Raw genomic sequence first — 17,350 nt, forward strand, 5'->3', positions numbered from 1 at the left:
ATGTAACTTACAATATTGTGTCACTTAAAATTGAATGTGAAATTGCACAGCTGACAATAATGTTTAAATGTTTACTTGTACATTTAGGATGGATTAGTTAAGGTCTTCATATCTGAAACTTATTTTAAGACCGTGAACGTAAAAGAGGAAAACTGCGGAAACATGTTTGCAGAAAACAAATATCGTAATCCAGAATCCGCATCTGCAATATCTGGATTGTTGACCCATTTGAATGTGGATGAGCTAAGAGAGGTATTAAATGATGATAAAAAATTCGAAGAACTGATAAAGGATTGTAAAGGAGTAAGTTGCATAATAATTTACCTAAATTAAGAAATTTAAATATCAGTTTTACCGAACTTTACTAACACGTTGGGTATTAACTAAACTATTGATTTCTGTCTACTGTTAGACAAAGTACTTGTAGCCTGAAAAAGGTAATGGAGTTACCTTTGCCCATTTTTTCCACAATAGAATATTTAAGTAAATAAACTTTATTTGCAGGGAAACTTTATTTTTATATTCATATTTGTTTTTTTTCATAAAAATCATAATTAACAGCCTCATTCTGATGCATCTTTTTTTTATTAAGGAAACCCAAAATGGACGAAATAACTCTTTTTAATTGGAAATTTACTGCATTCTGAATACCTTGCCCCAAATTCTTGTAAATATCATTTTTGTTTTTTCTGCATAAAGAAGTTACTATGGGGTAATTTAAATGTGCTCATTATGGTATCTTCAGTCTTAAAGAGCCTTTCAATATGTTAATTCATTTTGATATAAAATAGAATATAACTGAGTTTAAATCTGTTGCAAGTGTTATATAGTTTCTCCAGTGTGGTTCATTTATGATTATTATTATTTCATCATTTATTTTTTTCCTTGTTGATCCATAATAAAAATAACAGCTGCATAATATTTAATGTACACTTAAATGTCACATTAACAGCAGTGCTGTTATATGAACTCTATATTTAACTCTATAATATGAAAAATAAAATAACAAAATATTTCACTTTCTAAACACTGCACTTGCAGAAGAAATGTGCTAACAAGTTTCAAGAAGATTTTGAAACTATCACCATTGCAAATAGCGCATTAATATTTAACTATATTTTGTTATGCTGATCAACTAAATATATGTTGATAAATGCTGTACAGATTGTTACAGCATTGTATGGGCGTATAATATGTGTTAACTATTGCATTAGATGATTATTTTCATAGGTTATTTTGCATGGGTCATCACATAAAATGTACCATTAAAAAATATAAATCCTTATCTTGAATTCACTCTACACTTCACGTTAATGGAATATCCATAATTGAGTTCCCTATCATAGTAAAATCATTTTGAAAAACTGAAGTCTGAGAAATGTGAATGTGTTGTTATTATTAATTCTTTGCATTATGCTTTGTCAGTGTTATATCATATGAATATAAAATAATTTATTTGTTTGTTTTAATTTGTTTATAGCTAAAAGATATAGAAACAGATAAAGAGATGTTAATGGCAAGTAATCGATCTTTGGCTGAATTTAATTTGTCTCTTGAGCCCATTTTCTCAAAAGAAAAACATCAAATACAAGAGTTAAGTGAAACAGGTGATGCAATTTTTCGAAGAGTGGAAGAGAAAATAAAGGAATTAAGTGAGATTTATGTATTTTTTTTAATAAAAATAATATTTTATTAAATATTTTATTTCATACAGTTTTAAACTCGTACTAGTTAATACTCACAGTAGTTTGTATCCACTACTTTCACACAATGTTTTGGGTATGAAAAAGCTTTCCGCTCAATAGGTGCTGCATTTGTTAACAGTTCATTCTTGTGTTTTGGTGCTCATAGACTACCTGGAAAAAGGCAAGACCATCACCAGGTAGTATTACACTTCACTACTGAACTGATTGAAGGATGCTGTTCAGTCTAAACATTCACATCTGGCAAAAAAGAAAGTGTTCTTTTACCATGATAATCTTCCTGTATACATGTTTCAGGTTGTTGCCGCAAAACTCCACGACCTATACTTTGAAGTACTTCCACATGCCTTGGATTTGGCTTCCAGTGATTACTTTCTCTTCCCAAGTCTGTAGAAATGGCTTCACTTCGGATGAGGTCAAAGCTGTAAGAACTGTTTAAAGTAAAGATTCATCCCAAACCTGATGATTTACCTCATCACTGATAGTGGCTGTTCACTGAACGGTTTAGGTCCTATTGTTGACAGAGCTGCTATGCCTTTGCAATGAATCTGCTGAGGCTGGATGTCACATCTACTGCAGTCTTAGCGTTCCCAAAACTTGCAATAGGCCTTAGATCAAGTCAATCCCTGATAGAAGCCCAATGTTTTTATAGCAGTGGTTAATTCAGGCCTCCCTCAGATAGGATTCGAACATAGTGACACTAGAATGGTATTAACTGCACTTAATAATGTTCTCCAGCTTACAATAATTTGTGAATACAAGTAGCAAAGTAAGGTTTGATAAACTCAGTAATTCCCAAGTGATTGCAGCATGTTAATTAAGGTTTAGCATTTGAAACATGATCTAGTAAATTCCTTCAAGATAGGTTTGGAGTGCTGTACAGGTGAGCCAGATTTTCATTACCCAGTGGAACGCACAAATGTGCATTTCCTTGTTTAGATATATAATTCATTCTACTGTCTCAAACTTGTTTTCTTAAAGAAGAATTATATCAGTCATTCAACTTTTTCCAGACTAGGAGCCAGTGTTATTTTTTTTAATGGCTAGTTAGTATGATCTATTTATTTACTAGTCTAGTTGATGTAAAGGATCCGCCACGGGAAACGGACGTTTTACAAATTAACGACACTCCACTATTTTAAGGTTAAAAAATAATTTATTGGCAGAAATAAGTTTCTGAGAATATGCAGTTTGACTTACCTATGTTCGAAAAATAATATCGTTAAGATGGTGTCCATTTTCACGCTGACAAATGTGGAGACGCTCTCTGAAGTTAGCCTCCGCTCTCTCCAATAGTTTATGATCGATCTGAGCGATGTTCTGCTCTATCGCTTGTCGCAGTTCGGCCAATGTACGAGGTTTGGTTTCATACACCAAAGACTTTAAATACCTCCACAAGAAAAAATCACACATCGAAAGGTCTGGTGAGCGAGGAGGCCAATGCAGATCACCGAATCTGGAGATAACGCGATTAGGGAACATTTGTCTAACAGCAGCCATCGACACTCGGGCAGTATGGGCCGTAGCTCCATCCTGTAGAAAAAATAAACATCTGGCAGATTGATTCGTCGTCGTCTCAGCTCAGTTTTCAAGAATGTTTTCACCATATTTACGTAACAATCAGCTGTTACAGTTACAGTGTTCCCATTTTCCTCAAATAAGTAGGGCCCCACGATACCAAATTTCCCAATGCCGCACCACACCGTAACTTTGGGGCTGTGTAATGGTAATTCATGTAAAGTGCGTTGATTTTCACAGGCACAGTATCGGAAGTTTTGATGATTCACACACCATTTAGATGAAAGTGAGCCTCGTCGCTCATCTTCCAAAATTTTGAGCATCGCTTCAGCGAAGGTGCACACTGACATTTTATAAGGGTGGAAACCTAAATCTCGGTGTAGAATTCGCCGTACTGAACTATTGGATATTTGTAGTGCTGCAGAATGCCTACAAACTGAACGTCTTGGACTAGTTAAAACAACCTGTCTTACACGTTCCACGTTCTCCAGAGTTCGAACTGTGTGACGTGGTCCCGGTGGCTGCCTTTTCATTAGACTGCCTCCACTACGAAGGGCATTAACCCATCGCAAACTGGTGTTCCGGCTCGGTATATCTCCATGCCGAGGAACATATTAAACCTTCAACGAAAGAGATGTTGAACTTCCGTAACTGATTCGCTGCTCCGCACAAAACTGTCATACACGAAAACGCGATGCTCTACATTCCAAAGAGGCATGATGGCAACTAAACAATGAACAAGCATAAACTGCAAGGTCAGATGAGTGACGCGCCGGCCTTGGCTCCCCTCTCCAACTCTTACCGGATGCGTAATACCAACTTAAAAAACGCTCGTTTCCCATGGCGGACCCTTTACATGAAATTATGAGAGGTAATTCTAATGTATCAGTTCTTTAAACATATTTTGTCTAATTATATGTTGTATATATTGTGATTAATGTTTTATCTTGTATAAATGTATTAATATTTCAGATGAGAAATCTGGGTGCCAAAATCTGGAAACTGCACTTGCTCTGTTGCAAGCAGCAGCAGCTGAAATGGAAGAAGAATCTGAGGTAAAATAAAGTATTTTTTTCTTTTTACAAAAAGTGTGTAAATATCTGATTAGAATAAAGAATTATTACTGTTTATGTAAATTATATTTAAGACTATAAATTTTTTACTTGGTTATGTGTTTACTGGAAAAATATCACATTTGCCTAACTTCATTTAATAAACTAATTTCTTGTAAATTATTATAGAAATGTAGGAACACAAACGAGATAATAACATGTTCTTATCTTATGTAAGAAAAATCTTAAAAATAAGTAAATCTTTAAAAAATGTTAGTTTCAGGTTAAAATTATTATATTGATTCAATTGATATTACTTTTCTCTAAGAGTGGTAAATGGGAAAAAATAAATAATCATATTAATAAAACACATGGATCATTTTATGTGATAAGAAACAGCTGTTGAGTACAATAAAAATTCATTGAGGGTGATAATAGAGAATCACTGATTACCTTTCTCTGTAAAATGTTTATATAGGCCAGTGTTTGTCAATCTGTAGGGTGTGCGTTCCTAGGGGCGGTGTGATAACACCAGATGGGGGCGCCAAAAATTTATTAATTTACTGAAAGGAAAACAAAACAAAATACATTTTGACATAATAAATAATAAAATACACACTTACACTGATAAAATACACTTATAAGTAGGATTTTATCAGTACGGCACAATGTATTAACAATACTAAATTAAAAACAAGTTAAATTTCTTAAATTTTAAAAACAATTATTAGTGACTCCCTTGGGCCTGTCTTGCAGAGCAAAGTTTATCGAAGGAAGGTTTAATATTAGAAATAGACACTTGAGTTCTTTTCCTACATTTAGCTGAGATCTATATTTTGTCTTCAAAACAGCCACTGCAGAATATGCGGTTTTGCAAAGGTAGGATGTTGAAAATGCTAATAGTATACGAAATGCTATGTTTTCAGTGTAGAAAACTTGTTGTCCACTCCTGCCCAAAATTCTTTGCCAGCATGGCTAAAAATGATTTTCAAAGGTTACAAAAAAAACTTTCACATGTTGTTCTTCAGTCTTGTAAGTTTTAACACATTCATCCACATTTGCAAACATTTCTAGGTTTTTTGCTTTAAATTTCTGCTCCACAATTCAAATTTCTACAAAAACATTAACTTTATCACTTGTATGTATCCAACTTATGTGTATTTGCTCCTTGTAGTTGAGGACTCAAGGTATTTAATTTCTTGAATATGTCAACCAAGTAGATCAATTCCAGCACAAACAAGCCATCTCGAATCTTCTTGGCTTCCAGTCGGTTTTCCTCTTCTAGAAAAATGGTGATTTCATCTCTTAGATCATAAACACATTGCTAAATCAGCAATTGCGACTCCTCCGGAGAAGGGGGCGCATTGCTCCCTCCATATAGTTAGTGCACCGTTGTGGCGTATTCCTGCTAGCCTATGTAGCGTTAGCACCGAAAGGACTTCAGTGGACGGTGTGAAGGGGAATTACATCGGCAGGACAGGTTTTCAAAAGCCTAGCCTTCCGTGGTCGGCCCATAAAATGGGTTCGATAACGCTGGTTTAACAACGGATTGGAATGCAATTAAATCCGTCCTTAAAATCAAAATATAAAATAAAGACAAAAATTGAAAAATTAGACCCGTCATATAAAGTAAACCTTTAAAAACACGCCCGATAGAATCACCCAGCAGCAAGGGACACTGTCCAGGCTCTGCAATCCAAAGGGATAATTTGCAAACTCCCGCCAACTTTGCATTCCATTCCATTCCATTCCAAACACATTGCAAAGATTTCCCACATGTTAATCATCTTGCCACACAATAAAACAGTAACACTGAATGTACTGCACCCATGTCTTAACAAAGTACAGAAAATATTGTTGATATTAAGGGTCTCATGTTTATATAATTTACTATGTTTACAACCATTGTTAGCACAATATTCAGACCAGGACTTATTTCTTTGGAAGCTAGAGCTTTTCTGTGAATCATGCAATGTGATGTGTCCAGATATAGTTTAGATTTTTTTTACAAGTGTTTGTATACTTTGAAATCTTCCAGACATTGAACAAGCACCATCAGTGCATATTCTGATGCAGTTCCATCTATTGAATATTTTATCATTGTTCACTCTATGTTTACCTTGTTTATAAAATCATTTAAGGTAGCAAAAATGCGAGTTCTGTTGCTTTGAGTTCTATTGGTTTGCAGAAAAGTAGTTCTTCTTCTGCTGACATATCACAAAATCAAACATAGGCAATGAAATAAGCATCTTTATTGCTATCTGTTCCCTCATCAAGCTGAATTTTAAACAATTTGTCATGCAACTTCCCAAAAAGCTGATGCTGTACATCTTCAGTTATGACACTGAAATTCGATGGGCAACAGTATCATTTGATAGAGGTATGGACTGCAATTGTTTGACAAAATTATCTTCAAACATAGTTTCTACAATCTCAATTGCAGCTGGCAAAATAAACTTTTCACCAATGGTGTGAGGCTTTTTACATCTGGCTATTTTATATGAAACTTTGTAAGAAGCAAGTAAAGCTTTTTCATTCACAAAGTTTATTTTTAAAAAGAATGTTTGCTTTTCATATTATTTTAATTTTAATTCAAAAAATTCTCAGGGATTTGTTAATACACTCACTGTGAAGCATTTCCAAGTGTCGATTAAGTTTGTTAGGTTTCATGCTGTCTGCTGCCAAAATTATTGAGCAAATGACACACAAAGGCCTTTCTTCATTTACTGCAGTACTAGTGAATCCAAAATTTAAGTATTCTTGAAAAAATTTTCTTGATTTTATTTTCAGAACCACACTTGTTTCACTATCATCTATTGCTCGCTTACACCTACTTCAAAATTTATTCATGATTCTGTATAAATCTACTGCCATGAATATTTAATTACGTGAATTGCAGTTAACATACAAATTACAACATACACATTCACAATAGATTCGATAGCGGTAGAAAGGATCAACTCGGCTGAGACTGTCAGGAATTGAATGAGGTGCAGCATTTATGCATGTTTACGCAAATGGTCGTGCAGACGTTCCAGAATGTTCGAGACAAATAGGAACTTCTCACAAAACTGCAAAAATGTCCAGTAGGGTGGACATAAGGCAGAGAGCAATAGAGAGGCATTGATTCTGATTTTGTCAATGCAGCAGATTGATGTTGCCAAATAATGGGTGTCCAAAATTGAGGTGTCATTTTAATTTTCTGCCATTTTTTTCTACTTGTAATTTTTATTTTCAGATTCTAAATACATTTCGGTTAGTTAATATGGAACGTTACACGAAGGAACAACGTGTTTTTAATTATTAAAACATATTTTGAAAATGGCAAAAGTTTTCAAGTTGTAATTAGGAAATTTATAACAAAATTCGGTAGAGAAAATGCTCCAACAAATCGCGCCATCAAGCTGATGGTTGAGAAATTTGAAGAAACTGGATCCGTTCATGATAACAGAAACAGAATTTATCAATGTAGTGATCGTTCGACCGAGAATAAAGCAGCTGTGAGCAGAAGTGTTGAAGAAGATCCAAAAACATCCATTCGTCATCGTTCACAGCAATTAAACATCAAACGATCCACATTATTCATCATTTTGCATCGTGATCTCCATTTAAAGGCTTATAAGATCCAGCTGACCACGTATTACGTCGGCAATTCGTTTCTTGGGCCATCGAAAAACAAGAAGAAAATGAGAATTTTCTTAACAAAATAATCTTCACCGATGAAGCCCATTTCCAGCTCAATGGCTTCGTCAACAAGCAGAATTGCCGCATTTGGGGTGAAGAGTATCAAAGAGTTATCTTAGAGCAACCATTACATCCACAAAAAGTAACTGTTTGGTGTGGTTTGTGGTCCAGAGGAATCATCGGACCATATTTTGTTGAAAACGAAAATGGAAATAAGATTACGGTCAATGGAAATCGCTACAGGGAGATGATCCGAAGCTTTTTGTAGCGGAAAATTGATGATTTAGACATAGAGAATATGTGGTTTCAACAGGATGGTGCCACTTGTCACACAGCAAGAGAAACAATGGATCTTTTGAAAGAAAAGTTTGAAAATCGCATTATTTCTCATAGAGGAGGAATAAATTGGCCACCAAGATCGTGCGATTTGATACCTTTAATTTTTTTTTTATTTTTGGGGTTTTTTGAAATCGAAAGTGTACAGCAATAATCCCACAACAGTTCACGAGCTTAAAACCAACATTATCGAGATATCAACCATTGACAACAGTTTATTGAAAAACATGATTGATAATTTTGGTAAAAGATTGCGAGTCAGTAGGGGGGTCACTTGACCGACATAATTTTTCATCTTTAACCGAAACCTAGTTGTAATAAACTGAAATAAAAATACTTTTAATATCTGAAAAAAAGTATTTTTTTAATTAAATTTAAAATGATACCTCAATTTTGGATACCCCTTATTAATAAATTTACTTATTCTTGGTCATTTTTAAGGTTTGTAATTAAGGTCATAGTGAACCTTTAATGTCAAAATACTCAAAACACGTTATTGTATGAGAAGAGGGGTGTGATGAAAATTATGATTAAAAATTGGGTCGCATATACTGAAAGGTTGAGAAACGCTGATAATTGATAGACAATTGATAGATGTTGGGTGATATTTAATATGGAAACAGTTTTATACTGCACATCTGGGAGGCAGAAAGAAATGGGGTTCTACATAGTTAAAAAAGAATCTGCATTATTGTGGGTTTTTAATTTTTATCCACCATACTGAATCAAACTTAATTTTTTTAAATAGGACTGTGGACATATGACACGTGATTTCGATTTAAAATTTTACATGAAAAACAATGGTGAAACCCGTTTTTCTGTTAATGCCTTTGTTATTGAGTTAGAAGCATTCAAGATTGTAATGACAGAAAAATCATTTACTGTAAAACATGCTGCTTGAACAATTTTACTGCATTTTACATTTGTAATCTATACAATAATGAACTTTGAATAGTGCTATAATATTGATAATAATAAACAATAACTAATAATTAACACAAACTAAATGGCTATATCAACTGATATTATTTTCTATGTAAAACTTACTTCCAGTGTTAAGTAAACATCAGTCAGCTGATATTTGTTTCTTATCATAAAATTAAACAGATCAGCTGGAAATACTTACTTAAAAAATGTTTACAAATTTAGTTGTATAAATCAACTTAATTTACAACATTACAAAGTTTTATTATTAGTTTCCTCATTCATTTATTTAGTTTTATTAGATATTAAATCTTCAATTAACAATGCCTTCTTTAAGTGAAACTGAAAGAATAACTCTGTTGATGATGTGCATGTTTGATAACAAAGTTCAACCTTTGCAAGAGTTATGTGATTTATTTAATAATAGATTCCTAAGCAGAGAACCAATAAGTAAATCAACTGTGATCAAGACAGTACAGCGATTTGAAGAAACTGGTACTGTAAAGAATCGTCCTCACACTGGTAGCCCAAGAACTGTCACAACTGACGCAAAGTCATTAGATGTACTGCAAATCTTTGTTGAAGACCCTCTATCATCAGTTCAGAAAGCTGTCATCCAACGTGACATAAGTTATTTTTCAGTTCAAAAAATTCTTAAAACAAATAAATTTCACCATCATAAGCTACACCTGGTACAAGAACTTTCGGAAGATGATGCTGACCACAAAGTTGAATATTGTGATATTATAATGCAAAAATTAGACATTCACACAAATTTTTCTATTACAATAATATTTACTGACGAAGCAACTTTTATGTTAAATGGCCCTGTAAATAAGCAAAACTGTTGATATTGGCGAGATAATAATCCCAGATGGACGTTGGGAAAGCTCATACACAGCACCCTCAGAAAGTGGATTTTTGGGCAGGAACCATTGGTCATTGCATTGTAGGGCCTTTTATTTTAGATGTCAATCTTACAGGAGTTGCTTACTGCAACTTGTTAGCCAATAGGGTTTTACCAAATATCCAGGAAAATGTTGGACAAGAATTAAATAATAATGTATGGTTTTAGCAAGATGAGGCACCACCTCATTATTATCTAAGGCACGACAAATTTTAAATTAACAATTTCCAAATCACTTGATAGTCATAGAGGAGCTGTATTGTAGCCTGCCAGGTCCCTAGACCTGTCTCCTCTGGGTTACTTTTTTGGAGGTACCTGAAACAATGTTTACAAAACAAAACCTGCAGACATTGACAAATTGAAAAGAAGAATAATTGATGCTCATGTACCACCTGACATAACAATGACAACAATTTATAAACAAATATTACTTGAGGTTAGCACATTGCCAAGCTGTACAGGGGAAGCATATTGAACATTCATTGTAGAATGTTATGCTTTCAAAATTTATTTCATTAGTAATTTACGATAGAAAACATTTATTTAAAATTTTAAAATAAATATTTTTAATATTTAAAGTAAATAATATTAATTGATTTAGCCGTTTAATTTTTTGTTGTGTTTTTAATTATTAGGTATTGTTTATTATTATCATCAATATTATAGCAGTGTTTAAAATTATTATTATGCATTATGAATTTAAAATGCAATAAAATTTTTCATGCAGCACGTTTTATTAACACAATTTTTCCATCATTGTAGCTTTGAATGCTTATAACTCAATAACGAAGGCATTAACAGAAAAACAGGTTTCACCATTGTGTTTATGTAACATTTTAAATCAAAATCTTGTGTCATATGTCCATCTTCTTATTTAAAAAAATTAAGTTTGATTCAATATGGCAGATCCGAGATGGAGGACAAAAATTAAAAACCCACCATAATGTAAATTTTTGTGTTAACTATATAGAACCCAATTTCTTTCTGCCTCCAAATACTTCTCAGTAATGCATTATAAAGCTGTTTCTGTACTTAAATATTACCTGGTATATATATTTTCCATGTACATAATTGAGTTATACACAGTAAACTAATTTACATATTCATTAACAGAAATTAAAAATAAAATGACATCTATTAAGAGGATATGAATTTTGATTTTTTTCTACATTTTATCTGTACATTTTTATCTGTCACAGGCTATTGCTGAAAAATTCTTAGAAGCAGACTTGGACGTTGAATCATTCCTTGAACAGTTCACTACAAGAAGAAAAATAATGCACCTTAGAAAAGTAAAAACTGATAAAATGTCTGAGATGGTCAACAGAAGATCTTCGACACCACAGTACAGTCATAACATTAATCGCAATTTCAATCCTGTGCATGCATTTTACCAGCCTCCTCAACCTCCAGCTCCTGCTCATTCTCAGCTGCCATACCCCACAGGACCGTTGCAGATGCCGGTTGTGATGCCAGATGCATTTTCATCACAGTCTTATTATGGATAATTACTGTGTTATATTTTATCTGAACCTAATAGATTTTTTAGAGCATTGATCCTTTTGCCATCTTAAAAACCTGGATGCGAGCAAACTACATTTTTATTACATTTATAAATGATATTGTAAGTTAAATGTATCACTTGACATTTGTGTGATGCACATTCATCATATCAGACACTAATAGAAATTATATTAATAAAATTAACCCCATAATAGTATAAACTATAAACTAATTCTTCCTAAATTTTTAGTGAATTGTGACCAACACTAACCATATAATTTTGAGTATTGCTCAATTTACCAGTCCTTTTTTTATTATTTATATTTCAAGTCTTTTTTATAATTTTGTTTCTAAAAATTAAGTTTTGTATACAGTTTTAGCAGTAAAATCATTATTGTATTTGTTTAAGTAAATGGACATTTTTTCAGTTCTTGTAAATCTTTTTTTTTATCATTGTTATAAAAAAGATGATTTTTTATCAAGCAAATGTGCAATTACAATAATGTTCTAATGTCTCTATACTCCATGAAAAATTCTTTAAAGTAAAATATAGAGAAAAAATAAGTTATATGATAAATTTCTTTGGAAAATAGTTTAAAATCTTTACGCTTGCTACAGAATCATTATAATCTTATATAAAATTGTTACTGCTTATTGAATGCCAATAAAATATTCAGCAAACTCTCATTAATAATCTTCAGTCAAAACTGTTTATATAAAGTTATTACATCCCTCTTCCACTTAAAATTATGTTATATGTATTTCTAATCTCATATCAAAGTATAGTTAAATTTAATAATATGCTAATAATCAAAACTGAATTACTAAATGTAAAAAAAAAGAAAATTATAAATGTGCAAAAATCTGTAATATAAATATGAATATTATTAGACACGATGAACGAAGTGTATAACTCTGCGTTCATACATTTGATTTATATTAAGAGAATAGTTAATAAGTAAAACTGGATAGCATTGTTGATATATGAACAAAATAATGAAAAGCATACATATTGTAAACAAACATTAGTGTTAAAGATAATAATGTAAGACATAATAGTGCTTACACTATTATGTTATCAATAATGTTATGAGTTATCAATAAATTATAATCAGTGCTGAAAACCAAATGAAAATATTGCATAATATTGATATACACAGTATCAGAGTGACACGTATTACTTTAAAATTTATTATAGAAAAGAAAAACAAATATTTAATTGCATACATTATTTTATGTACTCTGCATGAAAAATAGAATCAAAAATATTAATATGTGAATTAAATCATAACCTTTAATAATAGTAATAATGGGACTGGATAGTCCTATTACCCAGTGAAAAAAAATCTTTTAATTGCCAGTCCACAGTTTTAAACCAAACCTCTGACCCTAAAGGGTTAAATCACATTGCATTTGTATAAATATTTTCAATCGGATGTTGGAACTTCTCCTGGAGCCTTATTATAAATTTACTTGATTGTTATCATATCACTATGTTCCTTTACATACTTATGGGATAAAATTTATAAATTGCAAAATATTTTTATTAATAAATACAAAGTATACTTAAATAATAATTGTAGTTTTATTTATTGTATTATTTTTTAAATCAGTTTTATTGAATATAGTAAAAATATGTTTTAAAGTAAATTTTAAATGGTGGTTGATAAAACCATTGTTTTTTATTTAATGGCCTGAATTTTCTTAATTTTACTGTAATAATTTAAAATATATTTTATCTATATTCTGGTATTTTATTTAATGTTATAGTTTATCATACAGTTTTTAAATGTATTTATTATCTATTTATAATATTTTATTTAAATATATTAATGTTATATATAATCAGGTTAAATCTATTGTAGTTATCAAATCAATTGCTCTTTTGTAATGACTATAAATAAAAATACATAAATAAACTATACTTAAATTCTTCATTACAAGTTTTCATTTCATATTAAGACTGCTCTAAACTTGTTCCCTCAAGGCATAGACTTAAAAGTACAGTATAAAGTTTAACTTGAAGAAAAGTAAAATTGTAGCTCTGAAAAGAGAGGTTTCGATCCTTTCTGATTAGATAGGATCTAAAGATAAGGTATAAAGTATTGGAATCGATGAATGGAGAGGACTAGTTAGAAATCGAAAAAATTCCTGAAGTATGTAAGAAGATGCAGAATTAACATACTTTGTTCAAAGTTATATTATGTTGTAGAGATAAATTCAATAACAGGAAGGAATGAACCAGGCAATGGATATAAAGTTTCTAACAAATATGGTGGAGAGACAGATGAGAAAGAATTGGGAAACAAGATTATTAGAGAAGTTACTGGTATGAAAAATCATAAATAATGAACCGAAAAATTAGGTTAAATTGATTTAGTCATTTGAATAGAATGGAAAAAGGGAAAATGGCAAAAATAATTTTGCAGTGGGAGATGGCTGAAACAAGATCAAGCCTTAAGCCCAGAAAATTGAGAGAAAGAAAGTGGAAGAAAGGGAAAATGGCAACTGACTTATAATTTGAGTAAGGCTGAACAAGAAGCTTAAAACACAATTGAAGAGCACTCCCCACTTTAGTTATTGACTTCTTAGATTACTTCATAAAAGATCATTTTTAGATTAAAAATAATTGATAGCATAAATAAGAAAGATAATTGACTTAAATGTTAATAATTATTTATTACATCAAGCTATTAATAAAAACTTTATGTATAAAGATTTGTATTATATTGGAATTCATGCTAAAGTAAAAAATGTATTTATATAATACAGGCTGAACAGCTGTGCTGTTCAAAGGTATTTAACCCTTTACAGAGGACAGAAATTAGAGGTTAAAGCTGACATATATTTACCAATTTGTCCCTTACTCTTTTTACTTTACATATTTCCTTCCACCCTTGCACCCTTGACTTGTTTCACTTGCTAAGAGATGCAGTAAAGGGAATTCAAAAATTTGTTTTATTTAAATAATTTTAAAGTAAAAGATCTTGTTAGATTTAGTGCTGTATCTTGGTTTCATATGAGAACTTTTTTGTAAAGAAATGCTGCAGAGTTGTTCGAGACAGTTAATAAATTGCACCATATTGTTTTCTACAAATGGTATATAACATTGTCATGTACACAATTGGTGGATTTCTTCCCCTGAACAGTCGCAAGAAAAATAAATTTTCTTTGAAGAACATATGCTTCCCAATATTTTGCTGAGAGTTAATTTACATGTAGAATAATGTCTTTTTAGAGTTAATATTACAAATAAAAAATAATTTCTTAAATATGTCTTGAATTAATTGAATTTAGGTAAAGGAGTGAATACCTTTTAAGCGTATTTTGATAAGAAACTGCTTGTGTAATCAATAAAAGGCATATTATGTTCATTCTATACTTTTGGTTAACACTTAAGTTAATTTGGGTTAACTCCTTGTTAAGAATCAAAGACAACAAATTAGGGAATACAAAAAACTGACATTAGATTTTTAAACATGATAATATCATAATATGACAGGGTGATAATTATCGTGAGTGTTCTTGCACTCTTGCATCATCTAATCATTCCTTCGTGATCCCACTCCCCCACTGCATAATCACGATGTAATTACTACATTGTGTGTTCCTTTTAGCTTTTATTACTATTTTATGAATGGTAGATGCTTTCTATCACATGTTAGTGTAAGTAGTGGAAAAAGAAATACATCATCTAAACTTACACTACTGTAAATGATGTATAGCAATTTTTAAGATTACCAAAATATTTCTTAAGTAACTCATACTTACAAAAAGTAAAAATCAGATTATGGTTAAATTAAATCAGTACCCCCCCAAATAATAAGATATCTACATTACACATATTTATATAAAAAAAGGTGGTCTTGCTTGAATCTATTGGAAATAACAGGTGCTTAGTATAGAATCAAGATGTTTCCAAAAGTGAAACATTTCTGGGACAACGAAATGGGTTTTGCTTGCAGAATAATCAGTAAAATGATATGCAGTAAATCATTTTAAATCTCTGTAAACATTTTTGTAAAGATACCTTACTTGGCACTTTTTTTGACTGACAACAGAAAACGTCTATGAATATGGAAATTATATTCTGTGTCCAGCTTAACATTTATGACATGTTATTTCACATTGTGATGAATGTTTAATTTTTCAGAACTAATTTTACCCAGTATTAGTCTCAGTCTGTCAAGAAGTAATATTCAAGAAAACTAGTTAATTTATTTAATGATTAAAACTGCTGCTAAGTTCTCTAAACTCTTCTTGGTCTAGAAACGCAACATTCTTAAAATAGCAAAAAATGCGAATCTACATTGAGAATGTTATAGCTTTTTCAAACTGAAGTAAATTTTTAAAAAATAATCTCTTATTTTGTATTCTATAAAGAGTAATGATAATTATAATAGTTTCATTCTCATCTTTTACAAGGAACATACTTACAAAATTTCATGGTTACTTAACAATTCTTGCAAACTTAAAATAAACACACTTATATAGGCATAAATAAAATATTTACAGCTACATTGATATTTACATGTATAATAATATATATAATATTGTTTTAATAACAGTGAAAGAAAATTACCTAAAATATTCTTGATATATGATTTTTAGATTGTAAAGGAATGAGAATTAGGTACTCCCAAGGAAATTTTATGTGGGAGTTACCTTTATAAGTTAACAAATGTGAAAATTAGAATTATTTAATTGAATTGTTTATGCTGGGTGCAGTTACATTAATATGTAACTTTTTAAAGAGAGAAAAACATAGAAATAATAGTCGTGTAAAATGATTCATGATTTGGACTTCTGAATATGTAATTAGTTACTTTATTCATTTTAATGGACTTGACTTTATTATACTTATCTTATTTATAATTAAAATACATCTAATTCTCTGACAAATTAGCTTATTTTTTAAAATAAACTTTCAACATAATCCTTGGACTTTGAGTAGTCATTTTTTTAGTAAATTTAAATTTGTAATTATTTTTAGTTGTTGATGTCTGCAGGGATTTCATTGAAAATTCAAGGTGCAAATAAAAGATAAAATCTACAGAAAATCTCTTTGTTTGGTTTGATGCTGCATGTTGTAAGCAGTGCGAATGTAGTTTTGTTCTTGCTGGCCACCCTTTATGCAAAATATTACTAGAGTCTTAAAGCAACTGTCGAAGGGGTGAGAGGTTCATTCCCTGAAAATCGCTAAGGAATTAATTGTCAAGGTTTTTGGAAATAGTTCTCATAATATATTTTTTGTTCTATTATAAGAGGTTTTAATGCAGAGTAATAGGTTCCTCCCCACGTTGATATTCCAAATTGAAGTCTACTTTCAATTAAAGCATAATATATTGATTTTATAATTTACTGTAGGCAGAGATTATGAATGAAGTGGTTTTCTGCTAACCTTATTTTGTTAACTTCACTGTGTGGCCTACTCAGGACAACTTTGAATCAATCACTATGCCTAAATATTTTTCACTATCTGCTTCCTGTTTCCTCTTGCAGTCAGAGTTAATAGTTTTACTTTTTATGGTGTGCATTTGAAACAGCAGTGGCTGAACTGAATTAGCTTAAATTATATACAGTTATTTTAGTTTTATTTACATTTATACTTGAAGCACTAACTTGGAACCTCAGGTTGAGGTCTCTTGAATTCACTTTGTACTATTTCTGCTAATCGTTCCTCATTAACAGTACAATAGCTCAATGCTGCATCATTAGCAAAT

At 31.1% G+C, this 17,350-nt stretch overlaps 1 protein-coding gene across 1 annotated transcript; it reads left to right on the forward strand.

Annotated features, from left to right (window-relative positions):
- The first annotated feature begins 10 nt into the window (after positions 1-10).
- Positions 11-13,564, forward strand: Vps37B (vacuolar protein sorting 37B). The gene is made up of 4 exons (XM_075362283.1): positions 11-303; positions 1,481-1,652; positions 4,194-4,276; positions 11,324-13,564. The coding sequence occupies exons 1-4, from the start codon at positions 163-165 to the stop codon at positions 11,630-11,632; spliced, it is 705 nt and encodes a 234-aa protein (XP_075218398.1). The 5' UTR covers positions 11-162; the 3' UTR covers positions 11,633-13,564.
- Positions 13,565-17,350: the final 3,786 nt, after the last annotated feature.

This window comes from Lycorma delicatula, chromosome 4, assembly GCF_047948215.1.
Source record: "Lycorma delicatula isolate Av1 chromosome 4, ASM4794821v1, whole genome shotgun sequence".
Lineage (NCBI taxonomy): Eukaryota > Metazoa > Arthropoda > Insecta > Hemiptera > Fulgoridae > Lycorma > Lycorma delicatula.

What these genes read in the sequence shown, in the direction of transcription:
- Vps37B (XM_075362283.1), top strand. Translation starts at nt 163, where the DNA reads ATGTTTGCAGAAAACAAATATCGTAATCCAGAATCCGCATCTGCAATA. An exon ending in TGATAAAGGATTGTAAAGGA is followed by an intron (nt 304 to 1,480) that starts GTAAGTTGCATA and finishes ATTTGTTTATAG; the next exon opens with CTAAAAGATATAGAAACAGA. An exon ending in AAATGGAAGAAGAATCTGAG is followed by an intron (nt 4,277 to 11,323) that starts GTAAAATAAAGT and finishes TATCTGTCACAG; the next exon opens with GCTATTGCTGAAAAATTCTT.